The sequence below is a fragment of the Musca domestica genome, unplaced genomic scaffold (assembly GCF_030504385.1).
Source record: "Musca domestica strain aabys unplaced genomic scaffold, Musca_domestica.polishedcontigs.V.1.1 16, whole genome shotgun sequence".
In the NCBI taxonomy this organism is placed as follows: domain Eukaryota; kingdom Metazoa; phylum Arthropoda; class Insecta; order Diptera; family Muscidae; genus Musca; species Musca domestica.
The window spans coordinates 7,556,879-7,582,989 of record NW_026712219.1 but is presented as its reverse complement, the minus strand read 5'-3'; the positions used below and the strand labels follow the sequence as shown (position 1 = coordinate 7,582,989).

At 35.6% G+C, this 26,111-nt stretch overlaps 1 protein-coding gene across 1 annotated transcript; it reads left to right on the top strand.

Annotated features, from left to right (window-relative positions):
- The first annotated feature begins 6,868 nt into the window (after window positions 1-6,868).
- Window positions 6,869-18,713, top strand: LOC101898869 (solute carrier organic anion transporter family member 74D). Its single transcript, XM_005176623.4, has 9 exons — window positions 6,869-7,221; window positions 7,294-7,523; window positions 11,295-11,627; window positions 11,682-12,144; window positions 12,336-12,542; window positions 12,631-12,781; window positions 17,905-18,021; window positions 18,087-18,412; window positions 18,485-18,713. Exons 1-9 carry the CDS (start codon window positions 7,052-7,054, stop codon window positions 18,651-18,653), a joined length of 2,166 nt encoding a protein of 721 aa, XP_005176680.2. The 5' UTR covers window positions 6,869-7,051; the 3' UTR covers window positions 18,654-18,713.
- Window positions 18,714-26,111: the final 7,398 nt, after the last annotated feature.

The following is a 26,111-nucleotide window of genomic DNA, read 5'->3' as shown; positions in this document are numbered from 1 at the left end:
TTTAAGGTATTTTTTTTAAGAAACTGTATAAAAACTTCAATTATATGTTTTCGTAAAAATTGTTTATCATAAAATGTTACCTAAGTCTCAAAAAAATACAAAAAAACACGGTCTTGCGGGGCCGACCATGTGATACCCTACAACACTACAATATGTTAGAAGCCCCCTTATATTCAGATCGATTTTGGAAGATTTCTCTTTTGAAATTATGTCACGGAGCACTAACCTGATCAGGGATATTTGCCCAATAACGAAATCAGCATAAAAAAGCCAGAAGTTCACCTCTTGTGTATTTCGGATATCGCCTGTAAGTAATGCTTTTTTCAAACAAAAGTAGTGGTCCATTCTACTTGCTGTCCTAATCTCGAACTTCATGCGAGATTTTTTGTCCTTTGGTTTCAATTTGTGACCTTTATAACGGCTGCAAAGTCAGGAACATTTTTAGTTGTTGGTCCATATCAACCTCCAAATGTATTGCGGATATCTTTAAAACTAATAGGTCTATCCCTTCTGAGCCTTACCCTACCCTTGTGAGCCTTACCCTACCTGAGCCTTACCCTACCCTACCCAACCTGTGTTGTGAAGTGCAAAAATTTTACAAAATGTACACCTCAATATTATAAGTCAAATTGAAACAAGTAAGCAAAGGCTATTGTCGTGCGGGGCCGACTATGTTATACCCTACAACACTACAATATGTTAGAAGCCCCCTTATGTCCATTTCGCTTTTGAAATCTCCAAATTTAGACTCATCTATATGATTTGCTTGTCTAAGATATTTGGCTAAATTCGTCAACGAAATCAGCATAAAAAAGCCAGAAGTTCGCCTTTTGTGTATTTCGGATATCGCCTGTAAGTAATGCTGGTATTTTTTCACACAAAATTAATGGTCCATTGTACACGCTGTCCTAAACTCTGACTTTATGCGAGATTTCGTGTCCTTTGGTTTCTATTTGTGACCTTTATAACGGCTGCAAAATCAGGAAAAATTTTAGTTGTTGGTCCATTTCAACCCCTAATATATTGCGGACATATTTAAAAACAATAGGGCTAGCGCTTCTGATCCCAACCCTACCCTTGTGAAAATTTTCTTGAGGATCGGACGATATTTGCAATACTTATACAATATCCCCAACCTGTGTTGTAAGTTGAAAAAACATTGCAAAATATACACTTCAAAAAGAGGAAAAAAAATTCACAAAATACTACAAAACCTATCTTAACATCATTACTGACATCTTTTTATGCGATTTTTTTAGATTTTATACTTTTATGCCAAGAGGGCATTCTGAATTGACAAAATTTGTCAAAATCGGTCCAGCCATTTTTGAGATATAAGCATTCTAGTTAACATCCCCTTCCTTTGTATATACACATTGTATATATTTGGCTATATATATCAGATATATTTACTATCGGCATCTACGTAACGGTCAAAATTAACCTGTTCGTCTATTTGTGATTTCGCCGGGATTAAAAATATTCGCGGTTTAATGGAAAATTTGACTTTTATTAAACTGAAATGTTATGTCTATTTCACCCACTAAATATTACCCGATGACCATCAAAATTGGAAGGCTTCTGCCCAGCCCTAAGCTCTAGCCCCATGCTAGCTTCCGCTTTGATTGGTCTATAATTGCGACCTGTAGAGCAACTGCAAAATCAGGAACTTTTTCAGTTTCTGGTCCATTTCAACCCCTAGATATTATGCGATCATCTCCAAAAGAAATAGGGTGCTATTCTGACCCTATCCCTCCATTCTAAATTTCGTGAAGATCGGGCCATAATTGCGACCTGTAGAGTGATTACAAATTAACATGGACAGACGGACGGACGGACGGACGGACGGACGGACATACATAGCTAGATCGACTCAGCTCGGCGAGATAGGAAGATCCATATATACTTTCCTATGTGGGAAATCAATATTTCGAGGTGTTACATAATTTTTGGCCCAATCAAACTTATAATACCCCCAACACATAGTGTTGAGGGGTATAAAAATTGCATGCGATAAAAAATAAAAAAAAAAAATTCACAAAATACTACGAAATCTGTATAAACATTATTATTGGCATATTTTTAGACGATTTTATTCTTTTATTCCAGGAGGGCATTCCGAATTGACAAAATTTGTCAAAATCGATCCAGCCATTCTTGAGATATAAGTATTTCAGCTAACATTCCCTTCCTTTGTTTATACACATTGTATATATTTCGCTATATATATCCGATATATTTACTATCGGCATCTACGTAACGGTCAGAATTGACATGTTCGTCTTTTTGTGATTTCGCCGGGACTAAAAATATTCGCGGTTTAATGCAAAATTTGACTTTTTTAACACAAATGTTATAATTTAATTCACCCACTAAATATTGACCGATGACCATCAAAGCTTCTGCCCAGATTTAAGCTCAAGCCCAGTGCTAATTTCCGCGTCGATTGGTCCATTATTGCGACCTGCAGAGCAACTGCAAGATCAGGATTTTTTTCAGTTTTTGGTCCATTCCGACCCCTAAATATTATGCGACCATCTGCAAATAAATAGGGTTCTACCTTAACCCACCTCCGTACTAAATTTCGTGACGATCGGGCCATAATTGCGACCTGTAGAGTGATTACAAATTAAGATGGACAGACGGACGGACATACATAGCTAGATCGACTCAGCTCGGCGAGATAGGTAGGTCCATATATACTTTCCTATGTGGGAAACCAATATTTGGAGGTGTTACATAATTGTTGAATCAAACTTATAATACCCCCAACACATAGTGTTGTAGGGTATAAAAACAAGTTTTAAGTCTAATGTAAAATAGATCCGTAACAGATTAATTTAGGGGCGATGACGTCAAATATAAAAATATTATCCGTAAAACTTTACTACTAATAATCAAAGGCATATTTTTATACCCTAACAGGCGATATCCGAAATACACAAAAGTGAACTTCTGGCTTTTTTATGGTGATTTCGTCGATGAATAACGTCAGATATCGTAGACAAGCAAATCATATAGATGAGTTTAAATTTGGTGATACAGAAGGACTTCTTGCTTTTGGAGTTGATTGCAAAATATTTAGGGGTTCAAATGAACCAAAAACAGAAACAAATCCTGCTCAAAACAATTGAAGAGAATTAAGAACAGGGAAGAATGCTAGCATTTTTGAATACTAGGAAAAGTCAAAAGTCTGGCGAAGTCGACTATAGTAGTACTATAGTAGAGCTTCCGTAACAAAAGAATTTATTTGAAGTAGCTCATACCACCTATCAACATTTAGCTTTAGAGCGGTTATAGTTTGGTTTCAGAGGGAACTAATATATGGGAGGCAAATCCAATTTTGAATCGAATCACCACATTTGACGGAGACATTTTAATCTTTTATACAAAAAAGATTTGCCATAAAATGCATGATATCACTTCCAGAAGCATTTTACTAAAAAAATATGTATCGGAGCCGAGTTCTACAAAATGGAAACGTATGTCCCGAAATTCACTCCATTTGGGATGATATTAGCCATTATTTAACAATTAACAAAATCGGTTGAAGATATATATGGGAGCTATATCCAAATCTGAGCCGATCTTGATAAAATTTCCGAGCTATATAAGATATCTGGTACCAAATATCATTCATGTGGGCTGGACCACCAAATCGGGTGGAACATATATATGAGAGCTATAGATATATCTGAACCGGTTTTCACCAAATTCGATGTACTTGCTTCCAGTCTGAATTCGGTCAGATGTGCCAAAATTCAGATAATTTATGCTGATATTCGCCATACGTTGCACAATTAACCCCAAATCAGTTGAAGGTATATATGAGAGCTATATCCAAATCTGAACTGATCTTTATACAATTTGGCAGGTGTATTTTTGGACAGTATCTGATATTTCGTACCAAATGTCATTCTTGTGGAGTGCATATTACGCATGTGAAGGACTTAAAATCCCAAATCGAATGAAACACATATATGGGAGCTATATCTTGCTTCCAAACTAAATTTGGTAGGATGTACCAAAATTCAGGTAATTTGGGCTGATATTGGTCATTTGGTGAACAATTAACTCCTAATCGGTTGAATATATATATGAGAGCTATATCCAAATCGGAACCGATCTTTATACAGTTTGGCAGAGGTATTTCTGAGTTATATCTGATATCTGATATCAAACGTCATTCTTGTGGGGTACATATTACGAATGTTGGGAACTTGGGAAGCTATAACTATATCTGAACGGATTTTCATCAAATTTGACACACTTTTTTTATTTCGGTTATATTCAGTCGTATGTGACGAAATTCCTTCTATTCGTGACTAACTAACCATGTGGTGCACAATAATCTTGAAATCGGATGAAGATATGGAAGCTATATCTAAATCTGAACCGAGCTATGTTTGTATCTGTATTTCTCCGAATATCGTTGTTACGGAGTGCATATAATGGCTGTGGAGGACAAATTTAACAAATCGGATGGACAAAATATATGGAAGCTATAGCTATATCTGAGCTGATTATCACCAAATATTACATACAGGGTGAGATAAAAAGACTGCAACAAAGTAAAATTACATAATTTTTAAATTTTTTGTAAATTTTATTTAATGAAAGCAAAAAATGTCGAAAATAACATCGAATTTTAGAATTAGTTCAGATTTTTTCGAATTGGACACCTTTGGCACGAATTATGGCCTTTCAACGGCCAATGAAACCACACCATCATACGCTGAACGAATGTTGCTCTGCGGTATTTTGGCCCATTCCCGGCGAAGCGCTTGCTTGTGGCGATCGACACTTTGCTATTTTTTAGTGCCAACCTTGCTTTCCAAAATACTCCAGACACAATAGTCCAACGGATTGGTATCCAGAGATTTTGGTGACCATTGTGTGCTGGAAATGAAGCGAGAAACCTCATTATGTAACCATTCTTGGGTGTCGCGTGCTGAGCGCGATGGTGCTGAGTCCTGTTGGAATGTCCAAGGTCTGCGTCCAAAATGCTTGCGTGCCCAAGGCTTTAATACACACTCCAGAATATTTTCGCGATAATATTCGGCAATTATTCTGATGCCACGGTCGATCAATACAAGCGGAGAATGACCATCTGCTATTATAGCGGCCCACACCATCACCATGGCCGGCGCTTGAATTCTGATGGCCAACCAAAGTTACACATTTTCAGCTAACTTCTTTGGGAAGTAAACACGATCATTTCGTTTGTTTACAAACTGCTGGACAACGAATATTTGCTCATCAGAGAAAACCGAATTCGGCAGTTCACCACTTTCGGCCAAGCGAAGCAACTCTTTAGCTCTTTTGAATCTATTTTCTTTCTGTTGCGGTGTAAGTTCTTGAACTTTTTGGAATTTCAATTGCCAATTGCAGGCCATTTTTCAATATTTGCCGAATGAAATATTTCGATATATTCAGCTCGCCAGTCATTTTTCGGCCATTGCGACGCCGGTTTCGATCAAGTCGCTTCTTTACTTTTCGAACCATTTCTGCTAATGTTGCAGTTTTCTTCCGTCCAATTCCTTGACGTCGGCCTACGCTACCAGTATTACGTTAAAGATCGATTGTAGGTGACACAAAAGGTGTAGGTGACACATTTAAATGCCGGAGGGCTTATCCGATAGCCATTTCTGGTTTTACAGCCAAATATAAAGAAATCACACTTTTCAATTTTTTTTTTCTGGAATATTCTCACCAAAATGCTTTTGTATGCTTGTAAACAATATAATAAGCTGCTTTAACATTGTCGGACGAGTGCCTTAGAAATGACATGACACATTTGGTGCATAATAAAATGCAAATGGGACGAAGATATATCTGGGAGTTTTATCTAAATTTTGACCGATTATGCATGAACGCACGGGTGGAAGGCAGGACATGCATAAATCGACTCAGAATGTGATTCTAGGCAGATCATCAACAGGAACTTTGGGTCTATCACGCTTCCTTCTCTATGTTACAAATAAATGTACAGAGACATAATATCCTGACCACAGTGTGGTGTGGGGTATAAAAAATGAAGTTGATGTGTGAGAGAAATAAGAAAATTAGCTCTAGAAAAACAGTATCGAAGGATGAAATATTTTTTCACAAAATTTCACTAAAAGTCTCACGTTTTAAGCTCTATTGTCATAATTTTTTGAAAAAAAAAAAAAGAATTTTGTCGTACAATGTTAGTATGATCATTGCAATGCCTATATTTCTATTGTGATAACTAAAGTTTGTAAAGATTAGTATTTTGAATCTTTGATTTGATACCTCATCAAAAAGTTTTTAATTCGTAAAATTTCTAACTTCCGCTCGAGAAGTAGCCGGTCCTCGCTAGTAATCTAAAATCAGAATTACAAAATATGGAAGTAAGCTTGTTTTGTATTCAAAGGTTCATCAGACTTTATCTATAACTATTACGGACGACTTACACTCCCTCATATACTCAGTTGCCCATTGACTTATCAGTCTAATGTTTAATGAAATTAATTTAGACCAATTGAAATTATATCGCCAATAAAGTTAAGGCACCGAAATATTAAGGTGCCTCACCATACGCCAACATTTTTAATTGATTTTTTAAAATGAAAAGAAAATTCCCAAATAAATATGTTTGTTGTTCTTCGGTTATCTCGGATTTGTATTCAAATCCCCTTAAGTCCTAAACAAAGAAATGCTGCTGCCGCTTTTACATTTGCAAATATTGTGGACACCTGTCACACCGTAGGGTGCGTATCTTGAGTATGGCCAAACAAATAACCGTAAAATATGAAGTATAAGCATATATACATACGTACGAGTAAAATAGCTGATAAGATGTGCTGCCCCTAAACAACCAGCTAGCTGTAAGGTCTTGCAATCATAATACGACATTTTCGAATAAATAAAAGTTTGAATGATTGCAATCATTCGGTAGACGATCGTCGGTATTAAAAGAAGTAACGGTGCGCTCTTAGCCACAAGTGTGTGGCGCGTTCGAAAAACGTGATATTCCTTAATCTCTTAACTTATATTATCGTAAAAAAAATTCAGTTAATAATAAAAAATGTCCAAAACTAATAAGCCACTGGAAAATGATCCGGCTGAGAGTAAAAAACTTTTGGACACCCAAAAATCTATCGATGTGGAGGAAGTGCGTCGTGTCTGTGCCGAAATGCCGTTAACGCGTGACACAACATGCGGTGTTGGATTTCTAAAAGGAGCATTTTTACAAAAGTTGTTTTTATCTTCTATTATCCCCCTTTTGTGTTGCTCATTTAGAAATGTTTGTGTTTTTTCCTAACCTAGATTTGCTAATCAAACGGCGTACGTTATTATTTATGGCATGGTCGGTTGTGTCTTTGCCATGGCCAGTGCTTATTTCAATGCCACAATTTCTACGCTGGAAAAACGTTTTAAGATACCCTCGCGTAATACCGGCATGATTATGATCGGCAATGATTTGAGCCAGGTTATGTGTTCGGCATTTTTGGGCTATTATGCTGGTAAAAAACATCGACCACGTTGGATGGGCTTTGGTAAGCAAGAGAGAATTAATGAAGAATGTTAAATGTTGTGTAAAGGTGCAATAGTTCAATGTCGAGTGGGAGTAAATAATTGGTATTCTAATCCTGCGAAAAATCTCCGATTGTATAGATAACATTCGAAATAGTTAGATGTTTAATATCCTGAAAAGCGACTCATTGTTAAATTTTTACAGCTTTCCAATAAGCTATAGTTCAACGAAGTAGGTTCCCAGAGGATATGGGTATACAATTTGGTATATGTTGAAGGTTTCAGTCACAATTTCCGACTTAATTGGCTATGCATGTGTGGATATATTATTGCGTCAGGCAGACTCCAAATGTCTTTTAAAAGATTTTTTCCAAAGAGACCTACTATTTCACCTTAAGGTGATATTAAAAATACGTCCAATATTTGTACCAAAAGTACTCTATGGTACTATAATTGATATTGAGTGAAGGAAATCCCAAAATTAGATATTTATAGGGTGCGATAAAAAAGTTACAACAAAGTCAAACCTAACATTTTTATTTTTTTTTTTAATTTTATTGAATTAAAGCAAAAAAGTCGAAAATAGCATTAAATTTTAGAATAAGTTTAAAATTAAACTTGTTCGAATTGGTCAACTTTGGCACAAATTATGGCCTTTAAACGGCCAATAAAACCGTCACACGCTGCCCGAATGTTGCTATGCATGTTGCATTCCCGGCGAAGCGCTTGCTTGAGGTGATCGACACTTTTGTATTTTTTGGTGCCAACCTTGCTTTCCAAAATACTCCAGACACAATAGTCCAACAGATTAGTATCCGGAGATTTTGGTGGTCATTCTGCCCTGGAAATGAAGCGAGGTACCTTATTTTGTTACCATTCTTAGGTGTCGCGTGCTGAGTCTTGTTGGAATGTCCATGGTCTGCGGTCAAAATATTTGCGTGCTCTTTGCAGAATATTTTCTCTGTAATGTTCGGCATTTATGCCCTATCGATTAATACGAGCGGAGAGCGACCATCGGCTGTTGTGGCGGCCCACACCATCACCATGGCCGGTGCTTGAGTTCTGGTGGTCAACCGAAGGTGCACATTTTCAGCTGACCTCTTTGGCATGTAACCACTATCATTTTATTTGTTTACAAACTGCTGGACAACGAATGTTTTCTCATCGGAGAAAACCAAACTCGGTAGTTCACCATTTTCGGCCAAGCGAAGCAACTCTTTAGCTCTTTTGAGTCTAATTTCTTTCTGTTGCGGTGTAAGTTCTTCTACTTTTTGGAATTTCAATGGCTTTACCCCGAGCTCATTTTTCAACATTTGCGAATGGAATATTGCTATATGTTCAGATCATGAGCCATTCTTCAGCTACTTAGAACCATTTTTATACCCTACACCACAAGGTGGTCAGGGTATTATGTCTTTCTGCATTTGTTTGTAACAGGCAAAAGGAAACGAGATAGACCCATAGTTCCTTTTGATGATCTGCATAGAATCACTTTCTGAGTTGATTTATGCATGTCAGTCCGTCTGTCCGTCCGTCCGTCTGTCCATGTATTCTTGTGAACAAAATGCAGGTCGCATTTATTATCCGATTGAGATGAAATTTTGCAAACAACATTTGTTTGGCCCAAGGACGAACCCTATTGAAATTGGAGATAATCGGTAAAAATTTAGATATAGCTCCCATATATATCTTCGTCCGATTTGCCTTTTATTGTGCACCAAACGTGTAATATCAGCCCGAATACAATTGAAAATTGAATTGTATGGAATTTTGCATATACACCCAAATTAGGCCTGAAAATATGTGTGCCAAATTTTATCGAAATCGGTTCAGATATAGCTATAGCTCCCATATATATTGTTCATCCGATTTGTTATTTTTGTCCTCCGCAGCCGTAATATGCACTCTGTAACAACAATATTTGGGGAAATATATCAAATGCAGCTCCGAAATACCTTTGCTAAATTTTATCGAGATCGGTTCAGATTTGGATATAGCTCCCATATATAACTTCGTCCGATTTACCATTTATTGTGCCCCAAACGTCTAATATTTGTCCAAATGGGATGGAATTTGGCACTTACGACCGAATTTAGTTTAGAAGGTAGTATGCCAAATTTGGTGAAGATCGGTTCAGATATAGTTATAGCTCCCATATATATTGTTCATCCGATTTATTGTTTTTGTTACCCACAGTCGTAATATGCACTCCGTAACAACGATATTCAGGGCAATATATCAAATACAGCTCAGAAATATGTTTGCCAAATATTATCGAGATCGGTTCAGATTTGGATATAGTTCCCATATATATTTTTATCCGATTTCAAATTTCGCACTAAATGGGCAATACAAGTTAGAATTTAAAAGAACAAATGCTTCGGCATATTTAGTCCTTTAAATTTAAATTATAATTATAATAATAGCGTGTATGATTGAATTTTCCCATAAAAACTTTTAATTATTAAGTGGAGCTCAACTAAATTAGCAAAGTGGTGTAGGGTATCATAAAATTGGCCCCGCCCGACTTTAGGACTTTCTTTACTGGTTGCTGATGTTGTTGTTTTCTTCCGTCCACTTCCTTGACGTCGGGCTACGCTATCAGTATCAAAGTAACGAGCGATTGTACGAGACAAAAATTTATTTACATTTTAATGCTGGAGTGCTCTAGGGATAGCCACTTATGGTCTTCCATTTTTAAGCCACTCGTCGGACAGCTGTTAAAATTATTCCAGTAACAGCTTATTATATTGTTTACAAGCGTACAAACACATTTTGGTGAGAATTTTTCAGAGAAGTTATTCGTGATGGAATTCAAGCGCGTTAGTGTGATTTCTGTACATTTGGCTGCAAAACAACAAGTTGCTATCGTTAGAGCACTCCAGCATCTAAATGCGAATACATATTTTGTGTTTCGTACCAATGCTCGTTACCGTGATAGTGGAAGCGTAGCCCGACATCAAGGAAGTGGACGGAACAAAACAGCAACATCAGCAGAAATTGTTCGAAAAGTAAAGAGGCCACTTGATCGAAACCCGCATCGCAGTGGCCGAAAAATGGCTTGTGAGATGCACATATCGCAATATTCCATTCGGCAAATATTGAAAAATGAGCTCGGGGTAAAGCCCCTGAGTTTCCAAAAAGTTCAAGAACTTTCATCGCGACAGAAATTGGACTTAAACGTGCTAAAGTGTTGCTTTGGTTGGCCAAAACTGGTAAACTGCCGAATTTGGTTTTCTCCGATGAGAAAACATTCGTTGTCCAGCAGTTTGTAAACAAATAAAATTATAGTGGTTACATGCCAAAGAGGTCAGCTGAAAATGTGCCCCTTCGGTTGGCCACCAGAGCTCAAGCGCCGGCCATGGTGATGGTGTGGCGGCCATAACAGCCGATGGTCGCTATCCGCTCTCCGTAAAGGTGACGGATTCGAACAAATCTAATCTTATTTTAAAGTTTGATGCTATTTCCGAAATTTTCTTCTCTCATTCAATAACATTAAAAAAAAATATATAAAAATTATGGCGTTTGACTTTGTTGCAGTAAATCTCCAAACATGGAGTAAAACAATAATTTTATGTTGGACACTTTTTTGTTCTATAATATACTTTATTGTACAAAACAATAATCAATGAAAATACTATTATTATTTTTTTTCTTTTTTCGAAATATTGTAAATGAAATATTCATCATGCATCAACATATTCACGGAGACCGAACCGAAACTGGTTTCTAAAATCGTCAAAAAAGTTTCCAATTTCCAGAAATTAATTAATCAATAATATTAATTCCTTCAGGTCTATTAACCCTTGTCGTCTTCTGCATGCTCACGGTGACGCCACATTTTATTTATGGCCCTGGAGATGATGCTTTAAGTCTAACCAAAGAATATGGAGCAGTATCAGATATAGATATTTCTATGAAAGATTTAGAGGAGCAACGGCAAAAAATTCTATGTCGTGACGATGGAACGGGTGTAGAATGTGAAGTACGTGAGGGTAGCCTAGTGCCGCAACTTTTATTGTTTACGGCACAATTTATTGCTGGAGTGGGAGGTTCTCTCTACTACACCTTGGGAGTTTCTTATATGGACGACAATACCGAGAAGGCCAAGGCACCGGCGATGCTGAGTGAGTTTCTTCATAAAGTTTATAAATAAAATACTACTAAATTATATTCTTTAGGTATTTCCTATTTTTTCGGCCTATTGGGTCCATCTATGGGCTATACCTTAGCCTCGATTTGTTTGCGTATCTATATTGCACCGTATTTAACTCCGATAATAAACAATCGTGATTCCCGCTGGTTGGGTGCATGGTGGATGGGTTGGTGTATTATGGCAGTAATGATATTCCTCTGTGGCCTATTCATGTTCCTCTTCCCCAAGGAATTGCCAATGACGGCTGCCCGCAGAAGAATATATGAATTGAGGGCCAAAGAAGAGAACATGGGTAAATCTGTGGAGCGCATTGAAAACAAGGCATCCTTCTCCGATATGATACGCACCTTCAGAATGTTTTTCAAAAATAAAATTATTCTCTTCAATTCATCGTCGAATATTTTCTATTTCTTTGGTTATGTTCCGTATTGGATATTTACTGCCAAGTACATTGAAATTCAATATCGACAATCAGCGGCCACTTCAAGGTTAGTAAACATTATAAAATGATTTTTCAATTTTTGGTGTGATAACAGTTATAAAGTGATTAAATCTTAATTTGTTTGAAACAGAAATATAGAAGCACTACTTGCAGCATGTCCACTCTATAGCTATATCATCATTCACTCATTAGATTTTTGTTAAGCATTAAATCAGAAGCATTTTTTCTCGTTTTCAGCATTGTCACCGGCACAGTTGCCTTGGCATTTTCGGCCATAGCCATCCTCTTATCTGGCTTTATCATATCAAAGTATAAGCCCAGAGCTCGTTATTTGGCCGCATGGAATATATTGGTCGATATTGTGACGATGTCCGGCATGATTGCCTATGCTTTCATAGGCTGTTCGGGCAATGACATATCATTGATTAACAATTCTTATGATAGGTAATGGTTGGTTTTTTTTTGTGACACTATCACATTTTTTTTTTATTTAATTATTTTTTTGTTTTGGGTTTTATTATCAATTTTTTAGCGGTGTTTTGAACACCACCATGAGCTGCAACAGTGTTTGCCATTGTGATTATGTCCGTTATATGCCAGTGTGTGGAGAAGATATGAGAACGTATATTTCGCCGTGCCATGCCGGCTGCAAGCGAGAACACATGGATTCGAATGGAATAAAAGTGAGTATTCATGTATGTGCTACATACACATACAATAAAAAAAATTACATATTTACACATTGCACATTCTTACAATACTCTTCTAAAACAACGCCACATTTCGTACTAAAAGGGTACGAAAAGTACTAAAATATTGTCAAAATTTAATACTTCGCATTGGACAAACAGAATGAGAGTTCCTGATGAACTGTAGGACAGATGTAGCAAACGGTTATAGGAAATTCGAACTTTAAGGTCACGAAAAGTTCTAAAATGGCACTAAACTTCTTAAAATTGTACCATTTGGTATTATATAAACGGATAGACATAAAAACTTGGAATTTGAAAACCAAGGTTGGAAAGTATGTTTGATATATGAATGTATTTTTACAAATTTGTAATAAGTGTGTAAACTGCACTAAATAGTACTACATTTGGGACAGTTTGGTTTAGGGTGCACGAAATTTTGTATTGGAGTCTCTGTTGGTGGTAGGTTTGTGATAAAGAGGTGGTTTTGGTAGCTAGTGCATGAAAAGTACTAAATAGTACAGTATTTGGTACAATTTGGTATTGGATTAACAGATAGTGTTTGAAATATAACACTTGGTATTGGGGTCGCTGTTTTGTTTATTCTGGACATATGGAGGTGGTTTCGAAAATCTGTATTATAATTCTAAGAAAAGTACTAAGTGGTTCTAAATTTGGTACAATTTGGTTTTGGATGAACATATAGTGCTTTAAATCTAAAATTTTAATTTTTTTAAATCGCTGTTCATTTGTAGACTGGACATATGAAGGTGGATGTATTTTACTATAATTCTACGAAAAGTACTAAATGGTACCAAATTTGATATTGATTGAAGGGTTAGACCTGGAATCCTGAAATTTGGTACTGAAGTCTCTCTCTCTCTTTCGAATTGAGATATGGATTGACACGTGCATTATAATTGTACGAACAGTACTAAATAGTACCACATTTTGTATAGGGTGAAGGGAGAGAGAAACAATTCTTAAATTTAATATTTTTATTACTGATGGTATCTGCGTTTGAAATTCGACAGTGTTTATAAATGCGTCCTATATATTTCTACGAAAAGTACTAAATGCTACTAAGTTTCATATTGGGTGAAGTGATCCTCAAATTGATATTTAGGTAGCTGTTGGTATCTGGTCTTGCGATATGATAGTGGTCTTGGCAATATGTACTACAATTTTACGAAAGGTTTTAAATATGTTACACTGAAATTTGGTATTAGAGTCGCTGTTCATGTGAAGCCGTGACATATGGTGTTGGTTTTGGAAATGTGTACCATAACTGTACGAAAAATGATGAATTGTACTATATTTGGTATTGGCTGAAGGGATAGAGATAAAATTCTGAAATTTGATATGTAGATTACTGATGGTATCTGTGTTTGTGCTTTGGAAATTCGTTTTATATGTGTACGGAAAGTACTAAATGTGTACAATTATTGTACAAAAAATACTAAATAGTACAATATTTGGTATTGGGAGGATGGAGCTTTACTCCCAAAATTTGGTGTCTGTGGTTGAAACATGGAGGTGGTATTGGAAATGTGTGCTATAACTGTTCCAAAAATACTAAGTGACACCAAATTGGCTGAAGGGATAAAACTGGTATCCCGAAATTTGATATTGTGGCATTTGGAGTTCGTAATGGATATTACAGCCTATGACAGAAAATTGTCTGTGCAGGTCTATGTCTTTGTATAGCCCCATATAACGATACCTCCCTTTATTCGGCATTTTGATGATTGTGATATGGAGGTTGTTTTGGAAAAGTGTACTATAATTGTACGAAAAGTACTAACTTTGTTACACTGAAAATTGGTATTAGGGTGGCTGATCATGTGAAGGTTGTTAGTGATGGTTTCAGAAATATTACTTTATTTGGTATTGTGTTAAGAGCTAGCGATAAAATTCTGAAATTTGGTATATTTGTACCGAAAGTACAAAATGTTACTAAATTAGGTATTGAGTGATGGGATACGCATATAACTGAAATTTTAAATTTTACTGTTGATGTTTAGGATTGAGATATGGAATGGTTTTGAAACTGAGTACTAAATTCATACGAAAAGTGTAAATTTGGTATTGAGTGAACGTGTACAGCTGAAATTTACCTGTTGGTTTCTAGGGTTAACACGTGGAGAAGTTGAAATGGTTTTGGACAGAAAAATTTGATGTGTATCTACTGTGCAATGGTTTTACTAACATCCTGATCGGTATTATTTAAAATGAAAGATTTTGAAGATTATTTGGTGTGAATGGAAAACATATTTCTTTTATTCTTTTCGAAAATAAACCTTAAAAGACTAAAAATATAGTACGATGTTTCGATTTTTTTTTTCAAATTGATTAAATTGTCGAAATTGAGTACTTTAAAAGGCCTATCACGTCTATTGGAACGAATCTACATTTTTAAGGTGGACTTTTCGCTGAAGAAATTGCGGGCACTGACTAGTTTATATATATTTTGACTCATTATTCAAATGGTTATAATTTATGGGGTTGGTGCAGAAGGAGCGGTCGAATATTGACCATTTCACATCTGACCGAAGTCTTATGTCAATATTACCTCGTGACTTGGGCTATATCGAGTACATCCTCCATTTTGTATGAGATATGAATATGTGTTTTTGGGACAGGTTGAACTTTTGTGCGGGTGATAACAGAAAGATTAACTCCCTGTAATCGTTTTTTTTTTTGTTTTGAATCAAATTTGGTGAAAATCGATTCGGATATATAACTACATCTCTTTAGAAAAGATACAACCGTAATATGCTACCGACATCAATAATATTTAATACAGCCAGTCCGTTCTTCCATGTACTTTCATTCCAGTTTATTTAAAAACAAGTAAAAAACGCTATGCTCGGGCGGGCCGAACTTTTAATACATTTTCATAAAAAAGTATCTGAATTCAAAAATGTTCCACTTTAAACTACAAATACCAGTAAGACCGGTTGGAAAATTCTGTTAAACTTAAAAAAACAAGTAACCAAAGGCTATGGTCGTGCGGGGCCGACCATGTGATACCCTACAACACTAAAATATCTTAGCAGCCCCCTTATATCCAAATCCATTTTGGAAGATTTCGCTTTTAAAATTATGTCACCAGGAACATTTGCCCAATATTTACGCACTCCGTCGTGCTTTTAGTCGTGTGGTCCACTATAAATCTAAATATAATCCAATAGTCATCAAAAATGCTAGAATTCTTTGCTGTCCTCAACCCTCTTCTCAGGCGTATCGATTGTCTTCAATTGTGTGATCAGGAATTTTTTTCTGTTTTTGGTTCATTTGAACCCCTAAATATTTTTCGATCATCTCTAAAAGCAAGAGGCCCCTCTTTATCTCCAAACGAAATCAGCATAAAAAAGCCAGAAGTTCGCCTTTTGCGTAATCCGGATATCGCCTGTAAGTAATGATGGCATTTTTTCACACAAAATTAGTGAGCCATTCTACCCTCTGTCCTTAACTCTAACCTTATGCGAGATTTCGTGTCCTTTGGTTTCTATTTGTGACCTTTATAACGGCTTCATAATCAGGAAAATTTTTAGTTGTTGGTCCATTTCAACCCCTAATATATTGCGGACATCTTTGAAAACAATAGGCCTAGCCCTTCTGAGCCCAACCCTACCCTTGTGAAAATTGTCGTGAGGATCGGACGATATTTGCAATACTTATATAATATCCCCAACCTGTGTTGTAAGGTGAAAAAATATTTCAAAATATTATAAGTCAAATTGGAAAAATCGCATACGATAAAAATATGGAAAAATAAAAAAAGTCACAAAATACTACAAAATCTATATTAAATCAATATTGGCATTTTTCTTCAATTTTTTTTAGATTTTATACTTTTATGTCAAGAGGGCATTCTGAATTGACAATATTTGTCAAAATCGGTCCAGCCATTCGGTAAATATAAGCATTCTAGCTAACATCCCCTTCCTTTGTATATACACATTGTATATATTTCGCTAAATATAACCAATATATTTAGTATCTGCATCTACGTAACGGTCAGAATTGGCCTGTTCGTCTATTTGTGATTTCGCCGGGGTTAAAAACACTCGCGGTTTAATGGAAAATTTGACTTTTATTTAACACAGGTGTTGTGGCCTATTTCACCCACTAAGTACTACCCGATGACCATCAAAATTGGAAGGCTTCTGCCCAGCCCTAAGCTCTAACCCCATACTAACTTTCGCTTTGATTGGTCTATAATTGCGACCTGTAGAGCAACTGCAATATTAGGATTTTTTCAGTTTTTGGTCCATTTCAACCCCTAAATATAATGCGATCACCTCCAAAAGAAATAAGTTCTATTCTGACCCTAGCCCCACCTCCATTCCAAGTTTCCTGAAGATCTGGCCATAATTGCGACCTGTAGATTGATTACAAATTAACATGGACAGACGGACGGACGGACGGAAATACATAGCTAGATCGACTCAGCTCGGCAAGATAGGAAGATCCATATGTACTTTCCTATGTGGGAAACGAATATTTCGTGGTCTTACATAATTTTTGGCCCAATCAAACTTATAATACCCCCAACACATAGTGTTGTAGGGTATAATTAAATAAATAAATACATAAAGAGACTAGAATTATCAAAATACTAAATGTCTGTGGGTATCGTGATATGTGCGCTATAGGAAAACGTGGATCTAAATATTCAATGTTCCGTAACCGGAGCTAGAACCCATTATGAACTACAAATACCAATTCTTAGACAAATCTGTGAAAAAATGTGCGGAAAATCAAGAAAATACCGAATATCGGGTGGAATCGGGTGGACATCCTAGATACAATACAAATTGTTCTGCCAAATTATGAAGCTCTACGTCAACTAATGTGGGCTTTATGGTGATTTCAACAGACAGACGGCCATCGTTAATCTACGTAAATGACGTATTTTATGCTGATAATGAATTTACATATATACTTTATGGTGTCTGCGACGAATATGTAGGGATGTTACAAATGAAATGACAAAGTTAATATACCCTAGTTTTCAAGGTGGAGGGTATAAAAAGAGTAGTCCAAGAGCCATCACATTGTACATATATTACATGTGGATTTTAAACACAATATGCTACTCAATTTTTCAGAGCTATTACGACTGTTCCTGCATACCGACCGCTTCGAATGAGACATTCAATACAAATCCGCTATTTGAAAGGCTAACGAGCGACGATATTATCAATTCGAATTTAAATATAACAAATGTGAGTACTATAAAATAAATTAACCATTTTTAAAATAAAATTTCAATTTTTTTTTTATTACCTAGCTTTCCTTGGGTACAGGTGGTCAAGCCATGTCAGGAGCCTGTCCGGTTAAATGTTCGCAACAGTTTATAACATTTTTGGCCGTGATGTGTGTTATTAAATTCTTTGCTGCAACCGGACGAGCTTCGAATCTTTTAATTACAATGCGTTCCGTCTCGCCAGAAGATAAATCGGCCCTTATGGGTTTCGGTATGATGTTCATATCGCTGGTGTGTTTTGTACCGGCTCCGATATTTTATGGTTGGATATTTGATAAGAATTGTTTGGTATGGGGTAAAACGTGTACGAATAAGGGCAATTGCTGGCTATATGATGCGGCCGGATTGAGGTGGGTATAGATTGTGTAATGTTAAAATTTTATAGATTTATGATTGATTTATCTGACTCATATCCATTTTAGATTAACCTTGAACTTAGTAGCTGCTTTCTTTGTTGGCATTAGCACATTTTGTAATGCCGGCGTTTGGTATTATGTTAAGCATTTGAAAGTTTTCGATGATGAAGAAGAGAAGCCCAAAGAATTGCAGGGTGCATCCAAAAATGAACAAACACTTACTCATAATGAGTAAAGTTCGAGGAATTTTCCCATACGATAATTTTTAATAAAATATAACGAACAAATATTATATATATAGAAAATTAATTTAAGTTAACAATAAACAAATTGATATGTCTTAAAAAAATATTTTTACTATAAATGATATTTTTGATGAATAAGCCAAAAAACTCATTGACAAAAATGTTTTTTTTAATTGCTGATCCATCATTGTACTGGTGTACATCCCCAGAAGCTGGTTAAAGGCAATGAATCATTTTCAATAATCCTTGAGGCCATATTACATATAATATAAGTCTTATGTAAAGTGTCACTTCCACATATATCTCTAGCACTTTTATAGCATTTAAGCGCGCCTACAATAAAAACAAGTAAGCAAAGGCTATAGTCGTGCGAGGCGGACCATGTGATACCCTACAACACTACAATATGTTAGAATTATGTCCAAATCCATCTTGAAAAATTTCTCTCTTGAAATTATGTCACGGAGCACTGCCAAGATATTACCCTTAGCATTTTGACCAGCGATATTTGACCAATATTTACGCACTCCGTCGTGCTTCTAGTTGTTGTGGTCCATTTTACAGCTAAATATAATCCAATGGAACATTTTTATTTGTTGATCCATTTCAACCCCTAAATATATTGCGGACATCTTTGAAAACAATAGGTCTAGCCCTTCTGAGCATAACCCTAAACTTGTGAAATTTTCGTGAGGATCGGAAGATAATTGCAATCTGCATACAATCACCCCAGCCTGTGTTGTAAGCAGAAAAAATATTACAAAATATACGTTCTTGAGATATAAGCATTTTAACTAACATCCCCTTCCTTTGTATATACATATTGTATATATTTCGCTACATATAACCGATATATTTACTATCGGCATCTGCGTAACGGTCAGAATTGACTTGTTCGTCTACTTGTGATTTCGCCGGGATTAAAAATATTCGCGGTTTAATGGAAAAATTGACTTTTATTTAACACAAATGTTATAGTCTATTTAACCCACTATATATTACCCGATGACCATCAAAATTGGAAAGCTTCTGCCCAGCCCTAAGCTCTAGCCCAATGCTAACTTCCGCTTTGTTTGGTCTATAATTGCGACCAGTAGAGCAACTACAAAATCAGGAATTTTTTCAGTTTTTGGTCCATTTCAAACACCAAATTTTGCACCGGTCATTCTTTTGTCTGCAGACAGGTCAAGTTCGGTACACCCGATCTTCGGTATTTTGATTATTGTAGCCAAATTTTGCAATGGAATTGTTTGAAAATTCACACAAAATATTTCTTCTGAGTATTTCATCCCCTAAAAATATATATAAGTCCACGATATCGCTTATCCCCCTATATGACGGTACCTTCCTATATTCGGTAATTTGATGATTTTAGCTTCCTTTTTAATGAAATTTTCTGAAAATAGACACAAGTACGATATCGTATAGCCCCCATATAGAGGTATACCCGATATTCGGTATTTTGATGATTTAGGGACATTATTCACCGTAATAGTTTCAAATTCCGTATATTAAGTTCCTAATGGTATTCACCGGAATGGTTTCAAATTCCGTATTTGAAGTTGGTTATGGGTATTATATTCCCTATATTCGGTATTTTGACGATTTTAGGTACAATAGTCTGCTGAATTGTTTCAAATTTTGTTCCCAATGGGTACTACAGCCTGTGACAGAAAATTAAATTGTCTAGGCAGGTACACTTCATCGTATAGACCCCAATGTAATGGCGACTTCATATAATTGGTATTTTTAAGATTTTAACAGAATTTTCAACGGATTTTTTTTTTTTTTTTTGGAAATTTCCAAATTCGCTTCAAATGGTGGAGGGTATTAAAAGTTTTTTCTTAGTAAGACATATTCACAAACCGTTGTGTTTGCCTGCTGATAATAGCAGAAATTAATATCAGCCTTTCTCAACGAAGTGATTGTTAATCGCTGAATGTCATCGTCTTATTTGACGTCATTATGATGGTGATGTTGTATTCGAGTTTGTGACGTTTCAGCCGTACCGTCATAGCAATATCAGCGATAGCAACCCTTGATTATAACATAGCGATTGTGATTTTTTGACTTGATTGTAACGAAAATATATAATACATATATCGAAAAAGTGAATAAATTGCTTCATTACATAGTGGTGTTTCTCTATAAATAGGGATATAATAATTTTGGATCGATATTTAATTGTAAAAGTGGGCATAAAACCTATATACAGGGTTGCCCATATTCGACGGACCCATCTGGCAAAGCCATAACTTTTGACAGAAATGTCACATCGCTTAATGACATACCGCGTTTGAAGCGTCAGTCCAAGCAGATTTTTACCATGAACCAATACACGCCACGCGAGCGCTTTGAAATAGTTGAAATTTACATTCAAGTCAATTGTGAAAACTCAACGTGCTTTTAAAACATTAAAAAATGTGAGAAGTGTGCCTTCTAAGAACACCATTAAGCGTTTATACGAAAAATTTTCGACTGGTAAGGCTCTTTCTAATCCGAAGAGGCCATATAAAAATCGACTAAGGCGATCGGCCGAGAATATCGCTGCCGTACGAGCCAGTGTTGAGAGGTCCCAAGAACATCCCAAAAACGCCGTTCTCAGCTGTTGGGCATGGCTCAGTCCACTTTACAACGGATTATTCGCATTGATTTGCATTTGTTCCCGTACAAAATTCAATTGACGCAAAGAATGTTGCCTGCGGACAAGCCTCGTCGATTGGAATGGGCCCAAAGGTCCGTCGAATATTGGCAACCCTATAGAAGTAGAGACACATTGCGGTCAGGGTATTATATCTAGAAAGTTCCCAGCAAAATGTTTTTGTAGGCTTGTAAACAATAATGAGCTTTCACTGGAATATTTTCAACAGCTGTCGGACGAGTGGCTTAGAAATGATAGCAGTCTGAAGTTTGTTGCAGTTTTTTCATCTCACCGTGTATATGTACATGTTGATATTGGGCCATACACATTTTACTTTTTATATGGATTATTTTAGCCGTTTTAACCAGAAGTTTTTTTAACCTTGCAAAAACGCCCCTAAAAAACGGTTTTCGTCAGTGAGCGTCTTCCAATGCGTGCGATAGTTCATATTTTTAAAGAAAAAATTAGTGGTGGCGTCAACTTAATAATCGATTTAAGTAAATTATATTTAATACCTTTGGAATCAGAAATATTTTATATTGGTGACCAACAGTCTAAATATCATTTTATAACTCAAAAATATACAAATCAAGGATTTTTCTGTTATATTATTTAATGCCGACATTAGGAACAGAAAGAAGCGATTTGCCAGTAGTCGGCAGGGGATGCCGATTACTAGAAAAATATCATTTTTGACCATTTTCACCAAAACTTGAGAAAAGTATAAAAAGTAATCCAAAAACTACTCAATTAAAAAAAATAGTTTCGTACATTTGTTTGTAACATATAGAAGGAAGCGAGTTAGACTATAGTTCCTTTTGATGACCAGCACCGAATCACATTCATAGTCGATTTATGTATGTCTGTCCGTTTGTTCATGTACTTTTGTAGACAAAGTATATATAGATAGATATATATTTTTCATCCGATTTGTTATTTCTGCCCTTCACAGGTGTAATATGCTCTCCGAAGCAACGATATTCGAAAAAAAATATATCAAATACAGCTCAGAAATTCCTTTGCCACATTTTATCAATATCGGTTCAGATTTGGATATAGCTAATATAATCCCGAACTGAGGGGGTTTTGGCACATTCATCTTGGAAGAAAGTGTATCAAATGTGGTGAAAATCTGTTTAAATATATGTCACGATTATGTTCCATCTGAATTTATGTTGAATACAACGATATTTGAACCCAACTATCGATCACAGAAATATCGATCACAGCAATACCTTCCCTACTTTTTTTTAGGACGGTTCAAATTTGGATATAGCTCCTATATAGAGGGTGAGCTGAAAAAACTGCAACCAACTTCAGACTGCTGTCATTTCTAGGCCACTCGTCCGACAGCTGTTAAAATTATTTTAGTGACAGCTCATTTTGGTGAGAATTTTCCAGAAAAAAGTTATTCGTGTTGGAATTCAAGCGTGATATTGTGATTTCTTTATATTTGGCTGGAAAAACACAAGCGACTATCGTTAGAGCACTCCGGCATTTAAATTTGAATAAATCTATTGAAAAATGAGCTCGGGGTAAAGTCATTGAAATTCCAAAAAGTACCAGAAAATAGGCTCAAAAGAGCTAAAGACTAGCTTCGCTTGGCCGAAAGTGGTGAACTGCCGAATTTGGGTTTCTCCGATGAGAAAACATTCGTTGTCCAGCAGTTTGTAAACAAACAGAATGTTCGTGTTTACTTGCCAAAGAGGTCAGCTGTAAATGTGCACCTTCGGTTGGCCACCAGAACTCAAGCGCTGGCCATGGTGACAGCCGATGGTCGCACTCCGCTCGTATTAATCAACCATGGCATTAGAATAAATGCCGAATATTATCGCGAAAATATTCTGGAGGGTGTGTTAAAGCCTTGGGCACGCCAACATTTTGTCCTCAGGTCTTGGACCAATCAGGATACCAATCCGTTGGACTATTGTGTTTTGAGTATTTTGGAAAGCAAGGTTGGCATTGGCCGTTTGAATAATTCGTGGCCGTTTGAATAATGGAAATAATTCGTGCCAAAGGTGACCAATTCGAACAAATCTAAACTTATTCTAAAATTTGATGCTCTTTCCGACATTTTTTGTTTTCATTCAATAAAATATAAAAATATATAAAAATTATGGCGTTAGACTTTATTGCAGTTTTCCTCATCTCTCCCTGTATATCTTCATCTGATTAAAAGTTTATTGTTTAAATAATATGGTTTTTGAAACTCTCAAATAAATTTAAAATATCTGTGATCAGTTTATAGTAAGTAACTTTAATTGGGTTAACGACCTATACAATATGTTAGGCCAATTGGTATTATTTTCAACTAATTTGTTTCAAACTATGTCGTACGAATAATTTTCTTATGGCCCGTGTTACTAATATCAACCTCAAACTCGACCACTATTCCTTTATCTATACAATAATATTGTTCTTAAAAAAAACTAATGTGTTATCATATTCCTGCTAAGCTTTAATGCAAATGGTATCAACGAAATCGCACATTTTTAAAAATTTCTCATTAACTCTCAAATAAATTTTGATATATCTCTCTAAACAATTTATAGTGAGAACCTTACAGAGAACTTGTTTTCAATATTAAGTAGCTATAGCTATATAACGAAATGTTAGGCGATAATCAATGTTGTCAATATCATTTGTGTAGGCATATTTGGTTCTTCGAACCATTTGTAACTTCGCAAATAATTCAGCAGCAAGTGGCAATATATTGGACTTACCTACTTACTATGCTGACAGTGATGATGACACGTTCTTTTGTTATAATTTTGTATTTCCAATCCGATCTGATCCATTAGTTGAGTTTGAGTTCATACACTTTATTCTACATAGAGCTGACATTGTTAGATAATAAATTTATAAATCGCTATTGTAGAAAGGAGAAACGTAGAATTTTCTTTTTAAAACAACACAACAATATCATGACATTAAGACAATCTGCCTTGAGTTCATAAAACTTTGTCATTCATCTGGTATAATTCTTAGAATTCAGCTTTCACATACTTTGTTTTATTAAATATTTCCAACCATGGATATTGAGTCAAACGAAAAACAAGTAAAAAAGCAGTACGTTTGACCGAGTCGATCTTGGAAAACCCTCCACCATTTGGAGATAATTTTGAAATAATAAAAAAAACATGTTGAAAAATGCTAAAAAATCATAACAAGGCCCGGCCGAACTTTTAGTACCCTCCAAGGATTGTCATCTATCAAATATTCTAAAATAGCAAATATGAAACAATTTCGTGGGTAAATAGCACTAGGATTATCAAAATACCGAATATGGGTGGGTATCGTTATATGTACGCTATAGGAAAACGTGGATCTAAATATTCAATGTTATGTAATGTTATACCAATTTTTATCGAAATATCGAATATCGGCAGGTACCGTTATATGGGGGCTATACCAAAACGTGGACCTATACATGCAATGTTTCGGCACCGGAGCTAGAACCCATTTTGACCAACAATTAGCATTTTTTAGAAAAAGCCGTGGAAAAATGTGTAAAAATCATCAAAATACCGAATATTGGAAGGTACCGTTATATGGGGGCTATACCAAAACGTGGAGTTATATAGTTAATTTTCAGTGCCAAAAGTCCTGCAGACCAAACACACATCTGAGTTCCTACTTCAATTTGTTGAAAAGTTTGTGTGATTTCCACAGACGTATGGACATCGTTAAATCGACATTTTATGCTGATCAAGAAAAATATATATTTTCTACGGTACGGTCTAAAATTTATTTTTCGAGTTGTTACAAATTGTAAGGCAAACTTAATATACCCTTCATACTATGATGCAGGATATAACAAGTCGAATTGAATCAGTCGGTGTTGCCGACAGCTGCATACCCTCAACCAATGTTCGGTTATTTAAAGATATTTCGGCATCCGTTATGATTATTCAAATTGTTGACCGTTCGTTGGAGAGGTTCCGAACGAGTGGGTAAATATTGTCCATTTCGTATCTGATATCAAGGATCTGACTACTCTGTTAAATACGGCTGAGATTTTTTTTTACCGATTTCGAAAGTGCAAAAATGTACAAAATAGACTTGAGTGAAAGGGTAGATTAGGAATTTATGTGTTAAGTAGAACCAAAATAAATAAAAAACCAGTAAGGAAGGGTCAAAATTCGGGCTGGCGACTATTTGATATCCTAAACCATTATGCGTATTTGGTATTGGAATTTTATGTGAAATAGATCATATCAACTATGAACCCTATTTAAATTTGTATCATGGTTTAAAAGTAGTCACCATTCGATTTTCAACAAATTTGACTGAGGCTTATGTACCTCTAGTATCAAACAACATAGCTGTATAGTGTATTATTATATAATAAATGTTATACCATTTTTTTTTAGAAATTGGTGAATGAATGATAAAAATTGAATGATTTCATAAATATGGGGCGAAAACGTCTCTGAAAAAAGTTCTTACTTTTTCTTAATATCTACTTAAGTAAAAAGTAAAATTCATTCTGTAAACTGCAAAAGCATTAATTTCTGGCACTAAAACTATTTTAGAAATTTTTAATTTTAATATTAAGACAAAATAAGCAAAAGTATGGAGAATATATTATTGATAAGAAAATTATACAATTTACCAGTTAATACATAAAAATATAGCCAAGGACTTCACAATACCTGACTTAGTTCGCATACATCGGGGACTTCTCCTACTACTGTTGACTGAGAATACAAAATGGCGAATAACATAAACTTTAGTGATAAATTGTGGCTGGAATTTTCGAAATATTACAATAAATAAGTAGCGTGGATCGATGTACTACACACAA